We start from the raw sequence: 12,503 nt of genomic DNA on the forward strand, positions 1-12,503 counted from the left end.
CGTGTAATATTTCCGCGGAAAACCGGCTTGAAGTTCAAGAAATAAAACAACACTCGAATTCGGCGTTTTATTACAGAAAATGACTCGGGTGTAGATAAATAAATGTAAAAACATGAACGCACGTAGGTTGAACATTGCACCACGTACTATGTTCTTCAAAGCAAATAATATCCCTTCACAATATCGATGACTATATCGATTTTGTGAAGTTATTCGATCATCAATGATTCTGAATGCTGTTGTTTTTGTCATACATACCACGCAGTCTCCCCTTTTAGGGTTACTACAGCCGGCGGCACATTCGGCGTGGCAACACTCGCTCGGACCGGGCCCGTAGCATCGCCCGTCACATTGCGGACTACAGATCACTCGATTCACTGCAATTACAAACATAGATTTTAGAAATATTCTTAAACATATCTGATTAAACTCCAAGCATATCGCAATCACTTCTCGCTGAAAGCTAATGTATCTTGTTTGATTTCAAAGTTTTACTTCAAAAGACATACTTAGAATTCAATGATTCTAGAACATATCTAATAAGACTTCAAGCATATCTCGATGACTTAAACATATACATCTTGCTGAAAGCAAATGTATCTGGTTTTGACTTTGACAAAATATATATTTATCTCGATGATTCTAAACACAATGTATTTGACTAAAAAAACCATTTCATTAAGCCTAAACATACGTCAATGATTTTAAACATGACTTCATTGACTTCAAACAAATTATGACTGTTCTCATGACTTCTTGTATAGTCAGTGACGTCCTTCATTTTTCTATTGGTCAGACATCAGGAAAAGGGCACACACTGGGTTTCCGCCAAGGGCGTCGAGGTACTGGGCCCCATAAAACTTAGTTTAAGGACCATTTCTTTCAGTCTACTTGCTAACTGAACATGTAAAATCAGAGATTCTAAAAATTCATAACAACATGTTTTCCCCCCTAGAGAATCAATACTTTTTCGGAATTTTCAAAAGATCCACGTTTTCCTTAATTTGTCGGACATTTGTTGGACCTGCGGCAACGTCACTGGTACTGGACTTTGCTCCTGATGGTTTCAAGTTGAAATCAGACAGTCGAATTACATTATAGACTCATCTATAATGCCTAACATTGTCTACTTCTAAAATATGAATCTAAGCTAATTTGCTATAATTTTAGATATTCAAATAGTTTAACTATTAACCACTAACCCAGTACAATGCCTACTCTAATTCCAAGAAATGTAGGCATTTTAATCGTATTTCGTGAAATGACTGGTGAAAATTGATACGAATAATATCATCGAAAATATTTAGTATTCGAACGATCAACATTCTCCGTGTGTGTTCGGTATATATGTATATGTTACGTACCTGACAAAATGGGAAATCAATCGAAAAGTATCATATTCAAAATATTGCCCGAAGATATGTTAGTCGTCATCAGAAATAACACGAAGGCTATGCACTTGATATCATAATTATGAAATATGACCGCGTGCAGTCTCAGTGATTTACTGGCAGGTATAGTATTATATATCATTACGTTTTGAAGATGAAGCAAAACTGTGAAAAATCATGAAAATAATTCGAATACGTTAAACTTCAAAGACGACTTCAATTTTCCAATTCACAGGAGAGTTTTTTTTTTCACCGGCAGATTTGCTCTAGATTTGTTTGACAAAAACAGGGGGCGCATGCCACGTACGTCCCCCCCTGTCTGGATACGCCACTGATTACAAGATACATATTAATTATTCAACCACGTGTGTGTGTGTGTGTGCGCACAGGCCATACTTATTTTCACGCTCCAAACTCTAGAAAAACAAGTGCGTCGGCGAACAATCCATATTTAATAAGTTATTTGCAGTTGGGAGCATTATATTAGTGAAACATTAGCGTTAAAGAGCACTTGGTACGAAGTGTAATAGGATCCAGTGTCTATAAGAATGCGATATATAATTAATGACTAGCTGATAAAGCTACTATTGTGTCGGAGATATGAAGTTATAAAATCCGGTCTCTCTCTCTCTCTATACATGGCCGTGTTCTCAATCTTCCATCTTCAGAAACGGCTATTATCAGTACAATTTACACGCACGTTACATATACCGAGGCCGCTATTATTCGTTCCCAGGGGCCGCGCACGGTATCGGTTATTACTGGACCTAAACATCGCATTAAAGCGCCAAAAGAGCCAATCCCTCGACTTATGTAGATATGCTAACAGTTACCAATATAAGACAAAAAGTATGAAAAGTTATAAGTTATCATTATCATTATTGGTGATAGTATCATCAACCTAACTATCATAATCATTATTGTTATCACTATTATAACTACTATTGTCACCGTCGTTTTCATTATAATCATCAGTTTTACTGATATTCTTTTATAGTTACCGATGTTACAACACAAAATTCCCTGAGTGAAATTCTATAAATTTTCCCTGATTTTTTTCAAGATTTTTCTGATTCTCTGAGTTTTCCAGGTCAGGGCAAGCCTGCGAACTGATATCTGACGATTCACATCATCCAAAAATTTCACTAAGCCCCCTTTCATGTTATTGGTACAATATTCATTACTCAATAGATGGTTGGTATTTGAGTACCATAGACATAGGTCTCGATCACGCAGAGACGATTTGGCCCGGGCCAAATTGGCATGGATCAGTCAAATTAGGCCTGTACCTAATTAGAGAGTGCCTTCACACATAAACTCGATACTAAATAATGCTTAAACAAAGTGAACTGAATCACTTCCCGGAACCAGTTGCAATTCACATGCAAGTAATTTGACCCATGCTAAAATTTGGCTTGGGCCTGGTCTGCCATTTTTGGTCTAGCCAAATTTGACCTAAGCCAAACAGGCATTTGGCACTCAGGTGAACAGTTGTTCGAGGCCTAATTTGTCAAGGGCCAATTTGGCACGGGCTCGCGTGATCGCGGCTATAGAGAACTTGTTTTGCCTAAATTAGGCGAGGGCTATACTTACATGTTTGACACATATCAGGACCATCGCCCCAGCAGTAAGATCCCCCGTTGACTTTACACGAACTGTGACATTTGTTACCTGCAAAACACGATTAACATGTAAATGACAATGAATGGTATCTTGAAACATCAAGATATCTTATTTGCATCTAATTCGAGATACGTGCATGAATTGATCTGTGGCCAGTCTATGCTCGATCTAATGTTTATCAACAACTTGGGACCTCATGATTTAAAGACTTTTACAACTTAGGACTAGCAATTGGGCAATTCGACGAAAGGATTAGTTTTGAATTCAACTCAAAAATGATCATTAATCTTAACCCTTTCAGTGCATCTACACTGCAGCGCGGTGTATTAATTGGTGATGGACTTTGCTAGTACATTGCATTGCAGTGTATCCATGTAATTAGTAATTAATTTTCTTATCTACTGAAAGATGGCAGCATCTGTCTAAGATAGTGAAATATTAGCAACTAATGATACACCGCACAATGGTATAGACGCACTAGAGCGGTATACCCGTTTGGGGGGAAATTTAAAAAAATTTTCAAATCATCTCCAGCACTTTCGGGTATCAATTAGTCAGCGCTGAAAGTTTAAGATGGTTGTATACACGTGTATAAGAACGAATTTCCGCTCTAGAAAAGGAAGCTTACAAGGTCGTCGATAGTAGTGCGAAGTCGATTCGATCACGGTTCGAGCATCGCGTCCAGAGATTATATCGTCCCAATTGATAGTGTTGTGATGGCACAGTAGATTGTTGTTAAGGAAGTAGACACTGCCGCTAAGAATTTCTGAAAAGAAATAATCGAATCATCCCGTACAGGTATACATATATATATTGAAACTGGAAACTAGCATCGTGCGTTGCAGCTTCAATGGTGCAAATTGTTTTCATGACCAATGATCGTTTTTTAGGCTCAAACTTTTTACGAAACCCATCATCGATTTTAGTTATCATCGTTTAATGTCGATTTCCCCATACGGTAGTTTCCAGTTACCAGGGGCCCCCCGCATCGGACAGATTTCAACCTTTATTGCAATTAATTGACATCCATCCCTCCTTTGACACAAAAATTAAATTTATATTAAAAAAAAGGTGACAGTTCCTATTTACTGAGGGCATTTGTTTTCTTTATTCTCGGCTGCAACTCTCGGACACAGTAAGTTTGAAAAAGACCCCAATTTTCGGAAGGCACCTAAAAAAATTGGCAATTTTGTTTCATTGGCTGTTACTTTTTCATGGTTTGAGATACAATCTAGAACTTTTTAATGAATATGGAAATTTATCTGAGGATCTTGGTAATATTGCAATCGTAAAATTATCTTATCACATCCTATTGGGTCCTACTTGGGCACATCCAACTTGGCTCATTCAGTGAGCTTCTCTATTATCTCTATTAGGATAACTAATCACGTAATATTTAGAATTTCTACTAGTTCTGTAGATTTACCTCTGAGGGAAGTCAATCGAAGTTCCATGAGACCGTTCGTTTTCGAGCTCGGCTGCACGTTGAGCGCTACGTACAGCGCGAACTCGCCGACCTGATCGACGACGCGGAACAAGTCGCGGCCTCGAATCAGCTGCAAATTGTGCAACGAAATGTAATTCGTGTAGACGGACGTGATCAGCACGTAGCCGGTGACTTCGCGAATGTTTTCGAGGAACGTCAGGTTGTAGGTGGTGCTCGGGTCGTCGAGGAAAACGATCTCCAAGTTGCCGTCGACGTACGTGCAGTTCGTGTAGCGGTTTCGATACATTTCGTACCGACTGGCGTGGGTTCCTTCGACGTTTAGACCTATTTCAGTACCACGGCAAACTGCAGAAAAAGATTGAAAAATGGATAACAATTATTTTAAAGCATTGGAGATGTACTCGGCATACTTTTGAAAAAAAAGAAACTTTAGTATCATCCCTAATTCATAGAATATCAGCCAGTCTCGACGAGAATACTTGAACCTGATTCCATCGACAAACTCCATGCCCTTGGACACTGGGTGCACAGCTTTACGCACAACTAATTATATGATTCTGGTTGGCAATGATGATATCATGTTGCTAAAAGCCGTTCAGTGCTAAAGACAAGTCACAATGGCATCAGGTACAAATTCAATCCTTTGCTGAAACTATAGGGATTTAACTCAGCGTCACAAACAGTCTAAGAATCCTAGGCCCAGCAGTTCTACATATGTGGGTTGGATTTGACCTCGTTCATAGACAAATTCATAAGATTTTGAGAAGAAAATTTCATCAAATCTCAACCCATAACTGTTGAACTGGAGCCAGATGAACCACTCAGCAGCGATATAACAAAAAATGTTTTAAACATATTGTATTTTCGTAATTTCATCAGCATTACCAAAGAGAACTATTTCACCTATTAGACAGATGTTAAAACACATGCACACGCACACACACACACACACATACATATAAATACAATTTCAGGGGTTAACTTCGTTAAACGTTAGCAAAAACGAAAACCCATTAGATCTGTAAAAACCTGCTTCCACCTGCTTACGTCCCGGCGCATTATTATATACTTCAGTTTCATCGCGACTGTAGGCGATTCCCTCTTCAGTTTCTGAATTCATAGAAAGCTCCCTTTATACGATAAGGCAATCATCGGGAGAGATTTGGAGAAATTAGAAAAAAAAAGGTTATACGCGCAGCGGTAGCTTCGGGATGTTTGGGTTATTTGCTATATCGGCGTTTTTGGCGTCGCCGGATATTTCACGGAGCCAGAAATGTTTGCGTTATCGGAGTTATATTGTTTGAAAACTGATATCGAAACTGACAAACGGTTCGTCATAATCATCGTCTGTCACCGCCGTCTGATGCTTTTTTATTTGTCGTGGGTTGAATACATTTCTCCAGTGAATTTTATTCAAATACGATTTCAGCGCCGGCCGTCCGACATTTGATTACGCGATTAACATCACGACTCGCGGTCGTATGTTCGAAGTTGTTTTAGTTTTTTTTCCCGTTTTAATCATTCTCGCATTAATGGCGCATTAATAGCGCGCTTACGCGCGATCGATATTCATTTCAATTTCGAGGTATCTGGTAATGACGCTAGGCTGGAAACGCAGAGTAGAGAAGGGAGGGGGGCAAGGGAGGGGGAGGCAGAGGGAGCAGAAAAAAAGAGGAACACGAGTATTACGAGCTGAATTCGCACTAAATCCATGGCTTACTTACTCAGAATATAGGTGGTGCCAATTTTGGTTGAAAGATAGGGCGCCACTTGCAGGCAATTCGAAATATAATCTGGAAATTACGTTAACATTTTTTTTTCGAAGGGTCTATAGAAAATACAATAACGTAGGGCCAAGCTTCAACTTCAATACGCGGAACTCGTTTCTGCTTACGATGCGCTGCCAAAAAGCATCTCGCACGTGCGAGTAACAAGAAAACATCGAAACTAGAAACAGATTTTTTGTATCTACGGCATTTCGGCGTTGTTGAGTTCAGCCGCTGTAGACGTTTCATGCCGGTTTCATTTGACTGAGCGAACGAAATTAAAGCACCGCGCGATGATAATCTCCGTAAATGTCGTTATAATTATCGAAAAACATTTACGACCCCGAGACGCCGCCGCAACATCGTTGCGCCATCTTCGGATTTAATACGTACGTATGGAGTCCGTCTTTACGACCCGTAAACCATCAGTCGACAAATTACAATTCTATATCGTTATCCGACGAGAAAAACCCACGGCAATAATTAAAACACGGTTTTTTTAAAGCACACACGAGACGAAATTAACGTCGCTGTAACATTATGATTACTGTATATCAGAGAAACCGGTTCGTTATCGTTAATCTATTATTATAATGTTATCGTTAGACCGGACACAACCAACACGACCGACATACTCTTCGTTTTGACGCCGCCTTTACTAGTGCCCAGTATCCACGGTGGCTCTGTAGATTCGTTTCGAAGAAAAAACAAAAACAAAAAGAGAAAAGAAGACATTCATAAGAATATTAATAATAATAATAATAACAATAATAATAATAATAATAATGATAATAAATGATTAAATGACAAAAATTATTATAACGATAATAATTGATATACACGACAAATGCTGAACCTATGAAAAATTAAAAGAAAACGTTCGTTAAAAAGCATCAGATGTAAAAATTTGGCCGAAACCATCGAAACATTACACAAGAATACCGATCAACGGAGCGATCGCGAAAGGCGTCGCGAATTTTCATTTTTTTTTTTTAAATAAAATTTCTAAAATAAAATTAGAGATAATGACGAAAATAATAATATAAATTTGGTTGATTATTTATATAATCAACTTTCGACGCCGTTTCGTGACCACTCGCAAATGTAAACGTAAAAAATACACGTAGAAAAAGGGGGTTTACAACACGTAACACGGGGTGAAAATATGAGAAAAGGTGGTTTTCGACCGTATTTCGAACGAGTGTGAATATCGGAAAAGTTACGAAACGGAAAAAGTACGCGTGGTTTCGAATATTTGTCGACGGAACATTTTTTTTCCATCTTAAGCGTTCAGTGTTTCATTTTTTTCCCAGCGAATTGCAGAATGTATCGCCGTCTGTTCTGGGAATTCGTATTCCGTTCTTACAGTTTTGATCGGAAGAATCCGCCAAATTTTGAAAAGTTTAAAAATGCGGCGGTAATCATAGAAATATATCAATGATTCCGTAATACTGAAGTTGTTGCCGGAAAAACTGAAAAAAGTATTTATAAGTACAAGCGACATCCCCTGAATGGATCCAATAATGACGTGATGGATCTTTTGATTGTAAAGAAATTGTAATAGGCAAAAATTGTAATAGGCATTTAGTGCCAATACAGTTTTTAGAATACATCGAAATGCATTTTCAAAATTTTATGAGGGAGGGCCCCAAAACCCCGCGAGGGGCTTTGCACCTAAGGCACGCCCCTTTGCGGAAGCCCAATGTATATATGCCCTTTCTTGAAGTCTGACCAATAGAAAAATGAAGGACACGTCACTGATTACATCATATTACTACTAGTACTAAATTTTGAAGATTTCTCTGCAGAAATATCATTCTCGCGAGATCTAAATACTTCTGGAAGAAAAAAAACGTCCACACTACCCTCTATCATGACAAGCCAGGTGAGGACAACAGCGAGGATATAGTTGTATAAAAGATGTAATGAAAGTGTCTAATGAATATACACAAGTAGTTCTATAGAGATATAGAGAGATAGAGAGAGAAGACATATGTATCTGACAACATCAATAATTGTGCACGAGGTTCAATGTTTTTCTTTTTTTTTTCACAGAAGAGTAAAGTGTTCGATGATGATGTTTGATGGTAATGACGATGATATCGACAATGATAACGACGATGATATTCGATGACATTTTTTTTTTCGTGAAAAAACTATATCTAATAATGCAGCGGTTGGTGGCGACACATTCTGCACTGGTCATAATGATGTACACACCGATTTAGTTATATATATATATATTTATATATTTAATATATCAAAACTCACCCACAGGAGAGATCGGAACATGAGCTGTTATACGCAATAAAGGAAGGGAAAAGACAAAAAAAACAATTATGAATACATGCACGTGCAAAAGCAAAAGTCGTAAACGTAAAAAATATCGCGCCGCGAACCCCCTCTCCCGTCTTAAGTAGGATATGAGATACCCGATATTCGACTGTTCATTATTGTCACTGAGGGTAATCAGATTTTAAACAAATCGGGGACGGGGCGGTATCGTCAGGTAAAACCATAGCGCACAGCTTCGATTTTAGTTAATCTCGTTTACCGAGATATGGACGAGATTCGGGTTCCGAGACTGGATTCGAATTTCAGGATACGTTACTATCGCGATTAGAGCACGCGTGCACACGTCATAACTATCAGGTTTTGCGATTTTCGATGTCATTTAGTTCTTTTTTTTTGCCACGAAATAGGTTGGAGATATTACACGCCTAACAACGGCAGTACGTACTTTTTAGATTACTGGGCTATTGGTCTAATCCGGACATTATTTGCAGCCCATTTGCTCATTGATATACAGGACCCAGTTCCACAGGTAACTCAGAGTTAACTCTAAAGCCGCGATCACACGGAGATGATTTGGCCCGGGCCTCACCGACATTTTTGGTCGGCCCAAATTTGGCCCGGGCCCATTTGGCACCCGTGTGAACAGTTGTTCCGGGCCAAAAATGTTCGTGTGATCGTGGCTTACTCATGATTGTGGAACTGGATCCAGGTAAATGACTTTTAATCCAGATTTCCCATAAACCGGATGAATTTTGTTGGTCCCAAATGATCCGAATTAAGGCAATTCTATTATCATCAGTAACAAATTGATATTTTCCAGTAAAATTTCATTGAAATATGAAAGGAAATGTTCAAATTAATCAGTAATCAACAGTAAGACCCTTGGTAATGTCTTTCATATTTCTGTACGCATCAAGCTAATCAAATCAATATTTCTCATTATAAAAAAGTAACAATTACTAAAAGTCGTGAACATTTGGCAGCTCTCGGGATTATAAAACAGCTGGGGTGGGTTTTATAAACAGGTATTATTACCTTTAACCCAGGGGCTTACTCGATCGATAATGAATTGAGTTTGCCCCCCGGGTTAAAGGCAATACCAGTCTATGAAACCGGCCCCGCCATTTTCGGCGATGGATTTAAAAAAAAAAGAAGAGAAAAACATCGAAAAGTTCCTCAAACTTTCGTCGGTGTCGTTCGAGTTTCGTACGTTATTTAAAACTCATTGCCACGGAAGTCGGCGATCAGTGGGGAATTGGCGGCGAGAACGGCGCTAATAGATCCATCTCGTCGTCGCGCGCTCCGTTCGCTGAATTCCGCCGAGAACAAATTTGATTGCCTTCAAAATGGATCAGGAAAACCAACTATTATTTCAATAAAACGTCATCTAACATGAAATTTCCTTATCAATCACCGCCTAATGACACTTTCGCGGCGGCGCCGCGCAGAAACTTCGAAATTCTTAACGTCGACTCGAGACGCGACGAACCACGACGACGACAACAATCGGTCGATACGGATCAACACTACAAGTCGTCGTCAGACGACGATGACGGCTGTCGAAGAACGGGAAACAATACGAAATAAGACCGAAACAACGTACGATACGATATCCAGATATCCAATTGACGATTGGGTTTCCTACGCGCGAGAGAACCACTCGTAGACTTCCTACAAACACGAGGTATATACACTAACGCGTATACTTCACGATACATCAAGAATACTATTTCATTTATACGAGTAATCGACGAAATGAACTTGAATCGTGTGGAAAAAATCATTCGCCCGAGAAGCCCGGTGTAGAATGAATACAACCGAGATGGATAGTCTAACTTGTTGGTTTGATCGGGAAAGGGAATTTAAAAAGCGGGGTTTCTCATTGGGTCCACAGCTGACAATGGCTTTCCATACATCCGTATCATGTATGTAATATAAAGTATGTGTGTATGAACATTTTTTTTATAATGTTCGTATACGACGAAATAAGATTATTATCATCATAAAAGAGAAATGTAAGTAATCAATTTCATTTACTAGTTTTAAACTAAATGAATTAGGGATGAATTGGGGGACTTCATTTCCTGAACTAGTTAATTTTTTTCTTATAAAGGTTTACTAGTATATTTCATCGAAAGAAATCATGGAATATCGGGAGAATGAAATACCGGACATTCAATAGAGACCTCATCGCATCTAGCGGTTTCTTGCCGCGTTTCATTTTGAAATTATGGACGCATTATCAACATTGTATATTGTTTAACTGCCGAGTCTAACTTGGTTTACAGAAAAGATGTAGCATTTGCTGTTAAAAGTTGCAATACATCCATTTGCTGTTAAAAGTTGCAGTAGTTATCACCCTGTTTTTTCAACAAGCATTGTTTTCAGATATCTAAAATCAATAAAATGCCAAATCAGCATGGATTTTGTAATTCAACTTGATCATCACAATCACCAGTTCATTGTAGTCGGATTTGCAGCAAATTCCCGAGGCCAATTTTTGAAAAAAATTTAGTTGCATTACGGATCCGGTGAGAAACTTTTGAGATTTCTAGGTATAAAAGCAAAAAAATTCTAGCCCCCTCATTTTAATACAAAGATATGGAAAGAACAACAAAGACAATCTATAACTTCAAAAGAATCGGTAGACATAGGAATTCCCATTGATACTTTGTTGGATACACTCCGTAAAGAGAGTGATTTGCAAAAATGGTAGCGCAATTGTTATGTCCAGCTCCTTTGTCATGTTGTATGACCTTAATTGCGAAGAGGGGGTGGCCGCCGGACATTAAGATTAATGAAACTGGCGGCTTACAAAACAATGCCGGAGATTGTTGGCACGGTTACAGGGCAGAGACCGTCTTAATTACTATTACCATACAATCTGTACACTTGAAACAGCGGTGAAAGGCTTGATTTCGAAGTCAGTTTGAAATAAAGCATGAGATTTTCAATTCGTCCTTCGTCCCAAATTCATTTCGTTTAACCCTTTCAGTGCGTCTACACTGCAGTGCGGTGTATAAATCAGTATTTATACATATTGATATCGATGTATTGATGTAATTATCTCTCTTAAAAAATGGCAGCACATGTCAAACAGAAGTAACATGTCAAATACTAGTAACTGATGATACACCGCACCGCGGTGTAGATGCACTGTAGTGGTATCCCGTTATTCAACACACTAGGGTGGAATTTTTAAAAATTTCCAATTATCTCCAGCACAATAGGATATTAATTAGTCAGCACTGAAAGGGTTAAAAGGTAATCTAAGGTTTTTTTCTCAATTTCTTTTTATTTCGCTCCCCGATCGCTTAATTCATAATGAATTGGATTTCTTTTTGTTGAAAAAATTATGATTTTTCAGAAAAATCATCCCCCTGCCAAATCCAATTTTTTTCTATAAAAAATTGATTTTTCAGAAAAATCATCCCCCCTCCCAATTATTCTAAGTCCATCAAATCAGTAATTGAACTTATCAAAAAACAATGAAGGCCTAAACAATTAAACCGGTCCCAGCAATTTATCAGGTTCCACAATGAAACCGGGCCCAGCGACAGGTTCCACAATTACTCCAAAAGAGCAATGAGCAAAATGGAGCAGACACGGTAACAGCAAATTGACATATGGCCACTGCATGTCCGCGTCTCGAGGGCGAATCTGGATTACACAGGCGAACCTCTTCATTGGGAAAGACAAGAGGGGTGCGGGTGCAGTTGACAGCATCTCCTTTTTTCGCCGCCCGATGAATAATCGAGTTACGCGTCTTTTTCGCCGGGCCACGCACATCAAACGCGATCCATTCACTCGTACGCGGTCGCTTTCAACGGCAATGAACCGACCAATCATACGTGATTATACTCATTTCATATCTAATAATTACTCGTTGATTGGGTTCGAATACGTGTAATTTCGACAAGAGCGCGCCCGGCTAGCGCGGCGTTATTACCCGGTGATACGCGCGCCGTGGTTAATTGTCTC

At 38.9% G+C, this 12,503-nt stretch overlaps 1 protein-coding gene across 1 annotated transcript in view; it reads right to left on the reverse strand.

Moving 5' to 3' along the window:
* The window catches only part of LOC141914711 (epidermal growth factor receptor-like), a 93,290-nt gene that overhangs the window by 24,054 nt on the left and 56,733 nt on the right, over nucleotides 1-12,503 (reverse strand). Inside the window, exons 2-5 of the mRNA XM_074805982.1 lie at nucleotides 4,441-4,806; nucleotides 3,643-3,780; nucleotides 2,985-3,062; nucleotides 259-377 (exon numbers count right to left, since the gene is read on the reverse strand). Coding sequence (XP_074662083.1) covers nucleotides 259-377; nucleotides 2,985-3,062; nucleotides 3,643-3,780; nucleotides 4,441-4,806 — 701 coding nt within the window. The remainder of the gene's footprint in view (nucleotides 1-258; nucleotides 378-2,984; nucleotides 3,063-3,642; nucleotides 3,781-4,440; nucleotides 4,807-12,503) is intronic.

The sequence above is a fragment of the Tubulanus polymorphus genome, chromosome 1, assembly GCF_964204645.1.
Source record: "Tubulanus polymorphus chromosome 1, tnTubPoly1.2, whole genome shotgun sequence".
Lineage (NCBI taxonomy): Eukaryota > Metazoa > Nemertea > Palaeonemertea > Tubulaniformes > Tubulanidae > Tubulanus > Tubulanus polymorphus.